Below are 16,952 nucleotides of genomic sequence, written 5' to 3'. Positions count from 1 at the left end.
GTCCTAGAACAATGCAGCAGTCTGATTGGTCTGCAGGAGCCACCCAATCCAGCTCCAGAAGGAAGTGAATCCACAACCTGATTGGCCTACAGGAGAATTCCGGAATTAGCCAATCACGTGCAACCCATTGTGTAAATAATGTATATAAAGCAGATACTTTGGGGAAACTTTCATTCCTCCTCACCACTATGAGCTGAATAAAGAGCATGAAATCCACTCTCGACGCTGAGTATATTTCACGATCCTATCTCCTCAGGACTAAGCTTCATGAGTTTACTTCTGTTGCTCATAGTGCAATAGTTCTTGAGGCAAAACAGGGGCCCTTTCATTTGAAAGCCTTAAATTCAGATGTGGCAACAGCTCCAGTTTGCAGACCAGACTCAAACTGTGGTTTTAGTTTGTCGGCCCTAAATAAACCACAGCTTGTGGGCAGGTTTGGGTTCAGACATAAAGCGAAACCGCAGTTCAGCTAAACAAACCTTGTTTTTGTGGCGCACCTGAACCCAGATGTTTTCCTCCCTTTTGCACTCCCAACTTCATAGCTAGTAGGAAGTTTCAGGTTTTACGGAGCCCATTTCCTTGCAGGGAGAGTGCACCATGACTTGCCTTTGTAACAGGTGTGGGAGTACAAAATATACAAGCCGTGGATGGGAGGACAGGCAGGCGTGCAAGGAGGGCAATGAAGGAAGAGCTGTTTCCCAAACGCAAACAGCACACATGAATGCAGACACAAAGGCGTTTCCCAAAGTTCTTCCTCCTTCCTGGTTACCTTTAGAAAACAAACAAAACAAAAACCAACCTGTCAAATTGTTTCTCTCCCAGAACCTGCGAGAAACTAGTAGTGGAAAATTGTTCATCCTTTTAGATGTTTCTAAAGGCTGCATTTCGAGTGGTTGGAAAATGCAGTTTTCCCTCCAGGACCTCTTGACGCCTGGATTTCTTGCAAATCTAAATGAATGTGTTATCTAAGAAAGATGAATTGGAATGGAACTTTCCATGTGCCCTTACTGCTGTATTGTTAAGACGTTCTTGCAGAAGGACGTCAAAGGGGGACTTATTCTGGAGCTAGAATATGATGAGTGGTGGGGGCGAGAATCTCTAATTCTCCACCCTGACTATTTGTGCTGATTTTGCAGACTCTCCCTTTCAGCAGGGGAGCAAACACCCCATAATGGATGGGAGGAATGAGGCCAAGATCTAGCACTTGTGTTTGAAATGTTGCAGGTACTTACCAAACCAGTCCTAAATCCCAAGAGGAGCAGGAATGTTGAAGTGTCGACAGATTCTCTGTACTCATCCAGAAGGGCTGGGGCTGCTAGTAACTTCTTGTACTTTGCCTTTTGCAGGACACCGAGGCTCAGCCATTGCCAAGGTCTTCAAACTCTTCCAAGCAGACAACGGAGAGCATTTCAATGTGTCTTCAACCAGTGAGTGGGTTCAAGGTGAGGCCTCACCCCCACCCCTGCCACCATCACTATTTTTCACTAGCCTGAAGCATGGGGAGATCCACAACGCACATTTAGGGCACATTCAACACACTTTTAAAGTACATAAAAAGATAAAGGTAAAGGGACCCCTGACCATTAGGTCCAGTCGTGGCTGACTCTGGGGTTGCGGTGCTCATCTCACTTAACTGGCCGAGGGAGCTGGCATACAGCTTCCGAGTCATGTGGCCAGCATGACTAAGCCACTTCTGGCAAACCAGAGCAGTGCATGGAAACGTCGTTTACCTTCCCACCAGAGCGGTACCTATTTATCTACTTGCACCTTTTTTGGGTGTGCGTTCGAACTGCTAGTTTGGCAGGAGCAGGGACCAAGCAATGGGAGCTCACCCCGTCACAGGGATTCAAACCGCTGACCTTCTGATTGGCAGGTCCTAGGCTCTGTGGTTTAACCCACAGTGCCACCCGTGTCCCTTTCAAAATACATAGCTTCCCCCAAAGAGTCCTACAAACTACAGCACCCAGCATGCTCAACAAACTGCAATTCCCAGGATTCCTTGAGGGAAGTCATGTGGATTGAATGTGCTGTAACTGTATGGTTATATGATCAGCCTGTGCAGGCAGCTAAATAGAGCAGTTTGGAATCCTCTCCATTTTTGCATAAATCATTCCTTCAGAGCCAGGGGTGGGTCACCTTTTTGGGCATGAGGGCCACATTTCCCTGGTTGGCAGTAGGTGGGACCAAAGTAAATAAAAATAAAAATGGGTGGGGCTAATGTAAAAAGTGGGTGGGCAATCCTCTCCCTCTTTCCCCATTCATCAGTTCATTCTCTCTCTCTCTCCTCTAGGCTTTCATTGCAACAGGGCAGCAAAATGGCCTCTGAATAACTATGAATTAACTATGGCCACATTCACATCATACATGTAAAGTGCTGCGATCCCACTTTAAACAGTCCTGGTTTTCCCTGGAGTATTCTGGGAGCTGCTAAGGGCGTTGAGAATTGTTATCAGACCCCTATTTCCCTCACTGAACTATAATTCTCCAGAGTTCCCTTTGAAGAGGAATTGATCGTTAAACCACTCTGAGAATTGGAGCTCGGGGGGGGGGCAATAGGGGTCTCTCAACAACTCCCAAGCACGCTTAGCAAACTACAGTTCCCATAACTCTTTAGGGGAAGGATTGACTGTTTAAAGTGGCATCGATTGCATGGTGTGTATATGGCTTGTGTCAGATTAAAAATGTGACTGTTTTAAGAGTTTGCAGTAGCGTAGGCGGCTGTCAGCCCCTATAGCTGCATCATTTCACTTGTTCCAGGTTTCTGCAGAGCACTTTTAGTGCAGTATTGGAATGCCGTTGACTTAAAGTTACTTAACCTTAGCGCAACTGGGTCAGCTATTAAGCTATTAAGGAGCCAGTGTGGTGTGGTGGTTAAGAGCGGTAGACTCCTAATCTGGGGAACCGGGTTCGAGTCTCTGCTCCTCCACATGCAGCTGCTGGGTGACCTTGGGCCAGTCATACTTCTCTGAAGTCTCTCAGCCCCACTCACCCCACAGAGTGTTTGTTGTGGGGGAGGAAGGGAAAAGGAGAATGTTAGCCGCTTTGAGACTCCTTAAAGGGAGTGAAAGGTGGGATATCAAATCCAAACTCTTCTTCTTCTTCTTATACTGTATTTGTGTTGTGAATCCATGCAACTTTTAAGAATAGCACTATCTCCCCCCTACACACACAGCTTGACGCACTTCACAGCATCCCCAAATAGCAGCTGACAGACCCACAACCAGAGCCAGGGAGTGGGCAGTTGTGGAAGAGACTTGCTAACAGTGCTTGGCACCAACATCAGTGGAACACATTTTTGTCGCATTGGTTAAGGTTGTTCTGTCCAAAATGACCTTCCTTCATGTTGACTGCTTTTCCTTCTCTCCCTGCCCCCCCTTCCAATCCTGCCCCAGATGTGGAATGGACAGAATGGTTTGACAAGCCTGAAAAAGCAAAATCCAAAGATGGAGAGCGGCTTTCAGATTTTCGGGCTGCTCACCCCGAAGTTTGTGATCACCCCATTAACATCCAGGTAGGACAGCCAAGGGCACAGACCTCTCCCTGCTGTTACATCCCTCTTCCCCCTTCCAGTCAGCCAACTATTTCAACCATTTTATATGGAGTTTAAAGCTGTAAAATGAAAATGGTTTATTATACCACATGGCTTTTGGGTGGCCTCTTGTTTTCTAACTACTCTATATAGATGGGTGTGATAGAGATGCTTGCCAGAGAGGCGCTTTGAAAGCCAGCTGGGAGCTAGGGCCTGTTTCTCATTCAAGGACTGAAGCCACAGCCTCAATATACATTTAACGCAGTATCCTATCACTGTAGAAAAGTGATTCTTTCCCCCAAAGAATCCTGGGAAGTGTAGTTTGACGAGGGTGCTGAGAGCTGTTAGGAGACTCTGTTCCCCCCTCACAGAGCTTCAGGAACTGAATTTTTAAAGCACCGTGAGAATTGTGGGTCTGCGAGGGGAATAGAGTCTCCCAGCAACTCTCAGCACCCATAACAAACAATACTTCCCAGGATTCTCTGGCTGTTATGCTATTTTCCCAGTCAGGTTAAGATGCTGTTCTGGAAAAGGCAAACTCTTTCACAGACCTAATACTTTGTAAACAAGCAGCAGCATGAAATAAAACAATTGCTAGTGGAGGTAAGCTGCCAAAATAAGAGAGCCTTGATACCTTTCTCTGTGGCACAAACAATTTTTTTTTAAAAAAAACATTGTTGTGCAGCAGCTTGTAGTCTGATTCAACCTCTCCTCCTTTGTTCTACCTCCACTGTTGGAGACAATATGCCTCTTGAGTACCAGTTACTGGAAATCACAGGTGCAGGGAGTGCTTTTGAATTTGGATCCTGTTTGTGGGTTGGCTACTGTGAAAGAGGGACTAGATGGGACTAGATGGGTCTTTGGCCTGATCCTGCAGGTTCCTGGTTTTGGTGTACAGTTTCATGTGAAAGCAAAACACCTGTTCCCCCCCCCCCACCATTGCACAGGTGGTGTTGAGTGCACAACTTTTATTTTTCACGCTCGATTACTACTCATCTTGCATTTCCATTCCCCTTCCAGGCAGTCACACTCGATGGAGTGAACCTGACAACTGAGGTTCACTACAAAAGTGGCCGTGATTATAGGTTTTTCTGCCGTGGCCCAGGACAGACTCCGGGAGGCTGCCGTAACTACAGAGTGCGCTTCTTATGTGGCAAGCCTGGTATGTGACTAATTTTAAAAGCTTGGGCAAAAGTTGCTTCTACTGACCTACTTATTGTAAAGGAAGTAACATTTTACCTCAGAACTATAAATACATCGGTAATGGAGGCTTTCCACGAGTCTGAAACACCTTCTAATTCTGTAGTGTCTTTCTCATCCAAACACTTTTCATTTCTGCTTACTAGCTTCCCATTCTCCCAACCAAGTTTCTAGTCCTCATGCACCGACTTATACTGACACACTGTGACCAAGAGATTGATATTGAGGCACTAGAAAAATGAAAGTACGATACCTTTCAATCAATGGGCTGACAATATGACATTACTCATAATTCATGAGTGGGCTGCTTACAGGCGCAGACTCTGTATGGATAAATACATTAACATTTGGAATGAGTTTATACAAAATGTAGTAGGCTATTAACATTTACATAAGCGCTAGGACAATAACACTATACCAATTTATATAAGAATGTATGGGAATATCTTATATTGCTTCCCCCCCTCCATATTCTTGCTTTCATATGTATCTTTGTTGTTGTTTTTATCCCTTTCACTTTTCCTTCTTTCTTTTCTGTATCACTTTATTTCTTTTTACTGAAATCACCTTAATAAATTAAAAAAAAAAAAAAAACTTATCCTGACACACATCTCCCAGCAGTCAATCACAAAGCATCTAGTACAGTCATACCTTGGTTCTCAAACTTAACCCGTTCTGGGAGTCCGTTTGACTCTTGAAACTGTTCAAAAACCAAGGCACAGCTTCCGAATGGCTGTAGGAGCTTCCTGCACTCAACTGGAAGCCATGGAAATGTTGGACGTTCGGCTTCCGAAAAACGTTCGCAAACCAGAACACTTACTTCCAAGTTTGTGGCATTCAGGAGCCAAAACGTACAAGTATCAAGGTGTTTGAGAACCAAGGTACGACTGTATCCTAAAGGTCCCTAAAAGGATATTGGAAATCACAATAGTGTGGCCTACATAGAATGCTAGTCAAGACAGGCTTTTGGTCTCACCTGACCATTTCTTTCCATTATACATGCTCAACAATTCCAAGAGTGGCACATTAGCATCACCAACACCCAGCTAAAACTCCCCTGAAGTGTTTCCCAAGGTGCTCAATATCTCTTCCCTACATCAAATATAAGTGGGAGGATTAATTCTTGTGGTGAATGCCATCATTACTGGAGAAGCGACAATTACTTCAGAAAGCGGTCATTTTATTTTGCAGCCATTCATTTTAAGCAAGCCAGTGATTCCATGCAGTTCTTTTGACCTTCATTTTTTCAAAAGGCAAAAAAAGATGGCTGTTTTGTTGATTAGCATGAGGAAACCATTGTATCATGCTGAAGACAGCTTCTGCAGCATCTTTAAATGACAGCTCTGAGCAACCGTAAATGCTGGGTCTGAGAGGGTGTGGTGCTGTGGGCCCACAAAGAGCTGCTTTTAAATTTAGTGAAGGGGTTAGTGGAAAAACACACTTGCCAGTAAATAATGAATGGAGCCTATTTTGTTTCGCTTGTTAAGTTTTGCACATTAAAAAAGAACCTGGCAGCATGGTTGGAGGAGTTGTCTTGTATTTCCTTGGGGCCAGTCAACCACTTACTTTTGTTGGTGTGAAACATGTCCTATAAGATTAAATGAACAATTTGGGAAGTATTTTAAATATTCTGTCTCTCCAACCCACCCCCTTCCCCATTTATTTATTTTGTGTGTGTTTTCCTGTATTGGTTTTCCAGTGAGACCCAAGCTTACAGTCATGGTTGACACCAATGTAAACAGCACCATCTTGAGATTGGCTGATAATGTGCAGTCATGGAAGGCTGGAGATAAGATAGTTGTGGCCAGTACAGATTATTCCATGTATCAAGCCGAAGAATTCCAGATCTTGCCCTGCAGAGCCTGTGGACCCCATGAAGTCAAAGTGGCGGGTAGGTAATCATATTGGAATTCATGAATTTGATGTCTGCACAGTTTGTGTCTCTGGCCACTTCCCGGTAACCTGTTTATTAAGTGTTCATCCCAATTTATTTGCAGGGAGATTAGCTGAGGTTTTCCATTTACTGAGCATTCATTCTGATGTGTTTGTGGGGAGGTTAGATGATACTGCGTCAAGCAGTTGTTGACCCACACTTTTCAGTATCTCTTCCCATTACTTTCCTAATTGCAAAATGTCTGGTGATGGGGCAGGGGTGTGTGCAGATGAGTTTGTTGTGCAAGAACAACACAATTGCACAAATGGCAACAGTCTAGACGCACCCTGTCTCTTTTGCCTGCACTATTTTTAAACCTCGTGCCTAAAAATCAGTGAACCGTTCGAATACCTTATAAGCTTGTGTCTTTCCAGTAGGGAAAAGGGACTTAGATGTTGGGTTTTAAAATCAGATTGGTAGCAGATAAACAAAGTAGACAAGGAGGAAAAGAGGAGATAGATGGGAGCAGCCAAGAGACAGCCGGTGGGACAGAGAAAAAGCTTGGATTGAATGCAAAAGTGAAGGAGTCAGTGCAATGATGATAATGATAGAGGTGTTATTCAGAGAAGTTGAACCCTAATGAAAGGAAGGAAATGGGGTGGATAAAACTGGCCTACCTTATGGGATTGTTGTAAGGATCCCTGATAAAATGAACAATCAGCGCTATGTAAATATAAGCAGTGGTCTTCGTGTTGTCAGGAATTTGATCAACACCGTGCTATACAAAACACAGCCCCAAATATAGGCCATTCCTGACAACCACATGCCCCCATTATATTCACTGTAACCTGCTCAGTAAGACCTGTAGTTAGCCCTTTGTGAAATGGGCCGAAAGGAGTTTGGTGCTTTGTGCCAAGGGAAATATTATTCTGGTTTCAAATGCATCATAGGCTCATGACTAAAGATGGCAATCTCTCTGTGAGAAAAATGTATCAGCAGCGTTGATGGTGTTTTTCCCCCTTTCCCCAGAAACACTTGGATGATTGGAAAAACCACATGAAATGTGTGTGACACAGGTTACATCATGAGAACAATCTTGGGCGATAGTCAATGAAAACAAAGCTGGGACAGGGTGTATTACTTGGGTTCCACTAGCATCTGAAAACCATGCTGGTGGGGAGTTGCAGAAGGAAAGTGGCAGGAGAAGGGTTAAGCGCCTCCCCCCTCCATTTCTCTGCTAGAAATGGCATCCTCCCAGCACTGCTTTGCAGTGGAGAAGTGTTGGCTGGCTTCTGAGAATCCAAGTTGGTTGCACAGTGCTGGCCTCAGTTGCATAATGAGGTGGCATCGATGGAAAATTCCTCCTGTCTCTAGTTCACTGTCCTGTGCAATAGAAACAGGAGAACTGTTGAATATCTTTTCCGGGACTTCTCATAGAAAATGCTAATAAACATTAGTCAGGGAGAGTTAGGGATAAAGGATGTATTCAACAAAGTTTTATACAAAATAGACACATAGAAATCAACTTAGTCATGTTAATTAATTTACTCTAAGACTTAGTTTTATGTCTTCCACTGAACCCTGTTGCACTTCAACAGGTTTGGAGTCAATCATTCTGTAAGAGTTTTTAACAATATTATTAAACAGATGCTAGCTCAGCTACGGATAGGCATTGCTTCTGAGTTTGTGAAACAGACAGAATTGCAACTAGTAAAGTTTCTTTTCTTCTCATTGCTACAGCCCTGTATTGGGAAAAGCGGTATCAGTTGAATTTATTTCTGCCATGCCACTATAAAAATGCAAAGGGGGAAATGGTGGTAACTGTTAAGTTTGCTGCATGAATAACATCCGCCTAATACAACCGCCTAATGGTTAAACTAGAGATTTGTGGTTTTATAATGCCTTTTGTGACTGAGTCAAGTGCTAATTATAACCAGTGTCCTCATCGTTTAGCGATATTTTCATATACTCTGCATTAGGATATTTGGCCAAATGAGTTGAGCTGTTTTTAACAGTTCCTGCTAATAAATTATGCTGGCTTGACAAACAGAACTTCAGAGAAACAGATGGGAACAGGCGGTCAGGAGTGGGGCGTTCAGCTGTGTGCCATACGAATTTCACACTCTCACACATGAACACCTACCTTGAATGAGTGAAGATACAATAGCTTGAGTGGCGTAAGTGAAGACAGCTATTAAGGCGTTTTACCCAGAAGAAGACTGATAAATTGATGTCAGGATGGGAGTTGCCTAACTCGAGCAGCTACTGCAAATTTCTCCCTCATGCTTTCATCATATGCTGTCATAGATGCCAACTCCCTGCGGCCCTGGGTGCCTGAGCACCCACAAAATTCCCCATGAAGGGGCCAGGCACCCACAAATTTCAATGCCAGGGCCATGCATGCTGCATGGCACCCATCACCTCAGGCACCCACGGTCGCAGAGCCAAGCAGGCACTCCTGTATGCTGTTGATGTTGCTGATGTTATTTTAATTTCAAAGGAACAGAAAAAGTGAGGTGAGCTTCCGTGTGAAGTTGTCGAAACATGGATGTCTAAGTTATTGGAATCCCATCATTTTTAATCATCATTATGTGAACTTTAGGCACAGGTTATTTAGTCTAGAGGGACGCGGGTGGCGCTGTGGGTAAAAGCCTCCGCGCCTAGGGCTTGCCGTTCGAAAAGTCGGCGGTTCGAATCCCCGCGGCGGGGTGCGCTCCCGTTGTTCGGTCCCAGCGCCTGCCAACCTAGCAGTTCGAAAGCACTCTCGGGTGCAAGTAGATAAATAGGGACCGCTTACTAGCGGGAAGGTAAAACGGCGTTTCAGTGTGCGGCTCTGCCTCGCCAGAGCAGCGATGTCACGCTGGCCACGTGACCCGGAAGTGTCTTCGGACAGCGCTGGCCCCCGGCCTCTTTGAGTGAGATGGGCGCACAACCCTAGAGTTTGTCAAGACTGGCCTGTACGGGCAGGCGTACCTTTACCTTTTTATTTAGTCTAGAGGAGACTCTGCACAAGTTCAGTAGAGGTTGCCAGTGGGGGGAGAGTCAATTTCTCACAAATTATCTCTAAGCATGAGTTTCGAATAAGATGTATTCCCAGAGCACTGGATACCCACCTCAGACGGAACAGATTAATCAGTAAAGGTTTGCTGTACTGACATCCAGTGATGGATGCATGTGAGAAGTTATTAAGTTTCTATCAGGGTCTATTGGATGGGAACAATTTGGTTTTTAAGAAATGATAGAAAATTATTGCAAGCAATTAAAAAAAATAAATTTAAAGTGTCCTTTTTTAAAGAAAGAAAGAAAGAAAGAAAGAAAGAAAGAAAGAAAGAAATTTAGATTTTTAAAACTTCTCCATGGACTTAATTTGTCCCGCACTGTCATTGTTCATGGTGCTTTGTGGAGCAAAATATGCAAAAGGGGCAGGTACATTTATATCCCATATTGCTCCTTCACAGATATTACAAATGGGGTTCCATGGGAAATCTCACTGTTAAACCGCTCTGGAAATTGTAGCTTAATGAGGGGAATAAGTGCCTCCTAACAACTCACAGCGGGACGCGGGTGGTGCTGTGGGTTAAAGCCTCAGCACCTAGGACTTGCCGATCGAAAGGTCGGCGGTTCGAATCCCCACGGTGGGGTGCGCTCCCGTCATTCGGTCCCAGCGCTTGCCAACCTAGCAGTTCGAAAGCACCCTCGGGTGCAAGTAGATAAATAGGGACCGCTTACCAGCGGGAAGGTAAACGGTGTTCTGTGTGCTGCGCTGGCTCGCCAGATGCAGCTTGTCACGCTGGCCACGTGACCCGGAAGTGTCTTTGGACAGCGCTGGCTCCCGGCCTTTAGAGTGAGATGAGCGCACAACCCTAGAGTCTGGCAAGACTGGCCCGTACGGGCAGGGGTACCTTTACCTTTACCTTTACCTTAACAACTCACAGCACCCTTGACAAACTACAGTTCCCAGAATTCTTTGTGGGAAGAACCTTGGCTTGATACCACTGTTCTTTCCTTACCTCACCCTATAATAAGCCGCTTCTACATACTTTGCACATCTGATTTTCATGCAGAATTCTGCCTCCAGTTCATGGGAATGGGGCTTAAAAGGTTCGGCAAAGTCCCTCTCAGTTGAACGATGTTTCTCAGCTTTCCTATCACTAATTAGGCATTGTTTTTCTATGGTTTGTGTCCTCTCCGCCCCCCAGGGAATGGATTCAAATTCTTTGATGCTTTGCATCTGGATTTCAAAGAACTCTGGAGATGCCCAGAGCGAAAGGCAGCAAAATGGAAGGCAGGAAGGGTGGGACAGGGTAGAAGATCAGACAACAATAATTCCCAGCCTTATCTGCAGCTACATAGCCACATGTGAAGCGTCCAACCCTTGATAAGTTTCACAAATGGGCAGAAATGATGCAACACCCTTCTAATGTACCCGATAATAAGTAACATGAATGAACTGGTGGGTGTCATTGTTCAGACCAGAACACCCTTATAATAGATGGCTGGTTACAGTTCATCTGTGAATATATCTTGACTGTGTGAAAGTCCGATTATCAGCAGACCTCTGAGGCGACTCAATCTGTGGGAACCCAAAAGTGTGGGAAAAGTACATTAGACCTGGACATTTCTCAAATCAGATGTAGGGCTTGTTTCTCACGAGTTTGCCCATCTATACCCTTTTTATTTGTTTAGAAGGAAATGAGGCCATTTTGTCCTTAATGGCTGACTGCATCTCGGACGGCAACATGTATTATAATCCATAGTTATCGACTACTCTGCCAACAGAGACTCCGCGGGCAAATTCTGTTTCAATTTTTAAATGCCTGTTGAAAACTCTCTTATTCCATCAGGCCTAGGCAGGCAATTGAGATACAGCGGTACCTCGTGTTACGTACTTAATCCGTTCCGGAGGTCCGTTCGTAACAGGAAGCCGCTCATAACATGAGGAGTGCTTTCTCTCATGGTGCCTCCTGCTGCTGCCGCGCTGCCAGAGCGCGACTTCCGCTCACATCCTGGGGCAAAAGTCACAACAAGGGGCATCTACTTCTGGGTTAGCGGAGCGCTTAACCCGCAGCATATGTAAGGGGGGCGGTACGTAACACGAGGTACCACTGTAGTTGGAAAAATTCTGATTTTCACTCTTTTACATGGTTTTTATTGTATGGTTTTTAAATGCTGTAGTTGCAAACCACTATGATTTTTTTAAAAAAATGAAAAAGTAAAGGTAAAGGGACCCCTGACCATTTGGTCCAGTCGTGGACGACTCTGGGGTTGCGGCGCTCATCTCGCTTTATTGGCCAAGGGAGCCAACGTACAGCTTTCGGGTCATGTGGCCAGCATGACTAAGCCGCTTCTGGCAAACCAGATCAGCGCACAGAAACGCCATTTACCTTCCCGCCGGAGCGGTCCCTATTTATCTACTTGCACTTTGATATGCTTTCGAACTGCTAGGTTGGCAGGAGCAGGGACCGAGCAACGGGAGCTCACCCCGTCGCGGGGATTCGAACCGCCGACCTTTTGATCGGCAAGCCCTAGGCTCAGTGGTTTAGACCACAGAGCCACCGTGTCCCTGTATATAAATATTTTTTATAAATAAAGAGGTATATAAAATATGATAAAGCAGGCAATGAGTAATGGTTATCACGGCAAGCGATAGGAGAACTTTCTCCAGACTTGTCGGGTGGTAACAAAATATCTGAACATATAGGGCAAAAAAAGGTGGTGATCCCTAATAATAACAATAAAAACACTCTGAGTACATTATCTAGGTGCATTTCTCACAACAACCTTGCAAGGTAGGGATGGGGAACCTGTGACCCTCCAGGTGGGCTTAAGCTCCCAACAGCTGCAGCAACCATGTTCAATGGTCAGGGATGATGGAAGTTGTCATCCAATGATATCTGGAGGGCCATAGGTCCCTGAGGTAAGTGGAATACATACTGCAGATGGTGAGAGAGGGGAGAGAGAGTTGCCTAAGGCCATCTACTGAGTTAATGAGAGAAGAGATATTTAAACCAGAGACTTCCTGATAGGGGTGTGTGATTTTATCATTTTCTGTTTCTCATTTTTCCAATATTAAATTCGGTGCTCCATTCCCTCCCCCCTTAAAAAATGGTCCTCATGCAAATTCATCAGCATTTTGCTGCGAATTTTAGTGTGCAGTTTCGCCTACTATGCACATCTTTGCAAATGAAATATTATCCCTAATAATATTTGCATATTATTTTCAAAAATATTTGAATTCATATGCAAACCTTACCGTCGTATATGCATTATTTGTAGAAATTTGCTCAGCTGGAGATCTGCATTGCAAAATTCAGAGAAGTGTGAGCTTCACAGGCTGACTTTGCATCTTGTTTTAGAAAGTGGGATTTGGGAAAGCTCTGCTTTCAGTGTGAACTGAATCAAATTTCTCCCTTATCGCTACTTCCTGGTTTCTATAACCGAGTCTCTTTCTATCATCTGTGCTACACCAGTTGCCATCTGTTTTCCTATTGCTTTTGTTCCTTCTTTCTCTCTTTGCGAGTAGGTTTGCCAAAGTGCTAACTGGAGCACAGGAAATATAGTCTGCTAGGTTGCCACTTCTGATGGCTGTACATGCCATTATTTTGTTGTTTGTACACTGCATGTACATGCAATGGAATGTGCGCACGTGTGATTATCTACATCATCACACCTGCGTGTGCAGATAGTTATCCCATGCGGCAATGTACATATGGATTTAATGGATTTCCTAGATGTAATTATATAAAACTGCATTCTGCTGAGTCAGATCATTGCTCCAGCCAGCGCATGGACTGACTGCTCCTTTTTACAAATGGCTGCAGATTGTTCTTTCTAGCACAGTATATTTTGACTGCATTCCAAGGCCTGCAGCTCAGTGTTAAGTCATTTGCTTTGCACATAAAAAAACCCCCAAAATTAAATTCTCCAAGAGGAAGATCATCATAATATTTGATAGCACAGCTTTCAGAAAAAACAACAACCACCCTGTGTCGAAATCTTTGCAAAGCTGTTCCCTGTCAAACCAATGCACTAAATCCACTAAATTAACTCTGTAATAAGGTAGCTTCATGTCTCTTGGGCTGCATTCGCAGTCATGTTTCCCTGACTGTTAATATCCGTATAATAGTTGAGCTTTTGCACAACATAAAAGCCACTTCCAGAAATACGGCAGAAGATAGCTCAAGTTGATTGCTAATTTCCACATTATTTGCTTTCAGAAAAAAAGTTTGCTTGCAAATCACATGGAAATAAGCACTAAACCTGTGCTATATTTGGCTATATTTTTGGCAGGGAAGCTAAAATATAGTGAGGAAATGAACAGTTATGGAAACATCAGGAAACAGAATTGACTGCCATGGGAACTGCCACCTTAGGAGCTTTATTACCAGACAACCTGGGGCTTAAATCCAGGAGAAACTTTCTGCATGCATTACATGCGCTCTGCTTGCAACCCACGCACTCCTCCCCTCCCCTAATTTATTCAGCAGGCCATGTGTGGAAGAGTGTGCAAAACTAAACAGTGTGGCTGGTGTCACAATAACTGTTTGTCTGCATCCACCAAGCGAAAGGCTTGACGGAAGACTCGCCTTAAGCGTCACTCTAACCGCAGATCTCATTTACAGTTCTTTGGGGTGAGATGTTCTTGACTCCGATATGAAGAGCTTTCTCTCACATCTGTCTCTCTGATGTGCCCCATGGGGCTGGTTGCGCACCAAGCGCCTAATGTAAATTGGCAGCCGGCCCTGCATTCTTGTTGCCCCAAACAGAGCAAAAACAAGAATTCTTGCCACAACAGGTCTCTTGTGCGTTGAAAACAAACGCAAAACCCTATGCTGCCTCTCTTGGTGTTTATGGATATCACATTAAAGAAAATAAAACCTCCCCCTTCCGCCCCCCAAAAAAGCTAAAAGGGATAAAAATTTTAAAAGGTATACAGTACAAAACAATAGCAGCATAAGAAAGTACACAGCTGGTTAGAGCTCAGTTGGTTAGAGCATGGTGATGATAATGCCAAGGTTGCAGGTTCGATTCCCATATAGGATGGTTGCCTATTCCTGCATTGCAGAGCGTTAAACTATGAAGCGCTCTGGGTCCCTTCCAATTCTAGGATTCTATATCCCAGCGGTGGAACAGGATGATGAAGATGATAGCTGTTATTTATTGAACTTTTAGAAGACATCTGAAGGCAGCCCTGTTTAGGGAAGCTTTTAATGTTTAATAGGTTATTGTATTTTAATATTCTGTTGGAAGCTGCCCAGAGTGGCTGGGGAAACCCAGCCAGATGGGCGGGGTATAACTAATAAATTATTATTATTATTATTATTATTATTATTATTATTATTATTATTATTATATCCAACCCTTCTTCCATAAGGAAGCTGGGTGGCAAACAAAGCAGAAACGTTCTAAAAACAATTATAAAATAAAATCTAAAAGCAGTTTTAGTCAAAAACTTTCTTCCATCCAATGACCTTGAGATTTCCAAGATCGCACTCTGCTGTTTGCTAAAAGCCAGAAATGAGCTACATAAAGAAACCTCATTGGGGGCTTTGTATTGCAGCCACCCACAAAGCCCTGATCTATAACACAGGTGTATTTTTCTCCCCATAGCAAAGCAACATGGATCAGACCCTTTAATAGGCATGGTGTGGAGTTTCTATGAGGAGAGGTTCCAAGGTAATTTAGGTCCCCTGCAATAAGGGGACTGTGCGTACCTAGTAATCCATATTACAGCACCCACTCCAGATTCCTCTCATTGTACAAAAATAAGAAGAGTACTGCTGGATCAAAGGACCATCTCACTGAGCATCATAGAATCATAGAATCATAGAGTTGGAAGAGACCACAAGGGCCATCGAGTCCAACCCCCTGAGCACTCCTGACATATGGTTGTCAAGCCTCTGCTTAAAGACCTCCAAAGAAGGAGACTCCACCACACTCCTTGGCAGCAAATTCCACTGTCGAACAGCTCTTACTGTCAGGAAGTTCTTCCTAATGTTTAGGTGGAATGTTCTTTCTTGTAGTTTGGATCCATTGCTCCGTGTCCGCTTCTCTGGAGCAGCAGAAAACAACCATTCTCCCTCCTCTATGTGACATCCTTTTATATATTTGAACATGGCTATCATATCACCCCTTAACCTCCTCTTCTCCAGGCTACACATGCCCAGCTCCCTTAGCCGTTCCTCATAAGGCATCGTTTCCAGGCCTTTGACCATTTTGGTTGCCCTCCTCTGGACACGTTCCAGTTTGTCAGTGTCCTGTTCTCACAGTGGTCAGGTGCCTATGGTAGAGTTGCCATATTTCAAATGGCGAAAATCCGGGCAGAAAAGTTGTGGAGCCTTTTTGGCAACATCGCAAAAAAAGGCCATTTTTGAACTATTTTTAAGGGAAATCGGCAAAAGCAGCACTGCCGACATGGGCTGCCATACGTCTGGGAAGCCCACAAGCGAGGTCTGAGTGTGAAAGCAAACTGATTTTTAGTGGCAACCTGCCTGTGACAACAGAGGTAGTACAAACAGCCGTCATTTATAGCAATGAATGATAGTGTTGCCCTCCGTGAATTTGACTAATCCTCTTTTAAAACTGGCCGAGTCAAGGGGACATCCTGACAATGTGGGGGAGCAAATTTGCTCAGCTGTGAGTAATGCAAACGCTGTAAATTTGACAGAATGCCGAGATTTTGCAAGAACCGGTTCCTGAGTAAGAATTTCATTTGATTCTGCATCGTTTATTCTGGTGGGAAGATCCTGGGGTTTACGTGGCGAATATTGAGTAAGGGCAAAAGAGGAGGAGGAGGAGGAAGGGGGATGTATAGGATTGAAGCAGGAGGCAATAGGTGTTTTAGGAGCAGGGAAATGAAGAAAGCTGAATGCAAGACCCAGAAGAGGAAGGAGAAGGAAACACAAGTCATTTTTGGGTTCTGTCTGGACAGTCCTATTGAACATCCCAGCCTGGTTCTTGGCTATTATTGTGTGTGTGTCACACAAATTTCTAGTTTCTCTAGGCTCTAGAGCAACTGCCTAGAGCAATTAGATATACTGTGGTACCTCGGGTTACAGACACTTCAGATTACAGACGCTTCAGGTTACAGACTCCGCTAACCCAGAAATAGTACCTCAGGTTAAGAACTTTGCTTCAGGATGAGAACAGAAATCGTGCAGCGGCAGCAGGAAGCCGCATTAGCTAAAGTGGTGCTTCAGGTTAAGAACAGTTTCAGGTTAAGAACAGACCTCCGGAACAAATTAAGTACTTAACCCGAGGTACCACAGTATTTTAATTTAGGTAATCTATGTAATAGGCTTATGTTAGAAAATGAATATGGATTTTGAATTTGATGTTTGTAATTTTTTT

At 44.2% G+C, this 16,952-nt stretch overlaps 1 protein-coding gene across 6 annotated transcripts in view; it reads left to right on the top strand.

Annotated features, from left to right (window-relative positions):
- CEMIP (cell migration inducing hyaluronidase 1) overlaps positions 1-16,952 on the top strand; it is a 168,265-nt gene that overhangs the window by 111,246 nt on the left and 40,067 nt on the right. For all 6 annotated transcript variants that reach the window (XM_083411833.1, XM_083411831.1, XM_083411832.1 and 3 more), the window contains 4 exons: positions 1,347-1,442; positions 3,393-3,511; positions 4,550-4,691; positions 6,429-6,620. In XM_083411833.1, coding sequence (XP_083267959.1) covers positions 1,347-1,442; positions 3,393-3,511; positions 4,550-4,691; positions 6,429-6,620 — 549 coding nt within the window. The remainder of the gene's footprint in view (positions 1-1,346; positions 1,443-3,392; positions 3,512-4,549; positions 4,692-6,428; positions 6,621-16,952) is intronic.

Source organism: Podarcis tiliguerta (genome assembly GCF_965153285.1).
Source record: "Podarcis tiliguerta genome assembly, chromosome: 14".
Classification (NCBI taxonomy): domain Eukaryota; kingdom Metazoa; phylum Chordata; class Lepidosauria; order Squamata; family Lacertidae; genus Podarcis; species Podarcis tiliguerta.
Note: the sequence above shows the minus strand (reverse complement) of the source record. Positions and strands in the feature narration are given on the sequence as shown.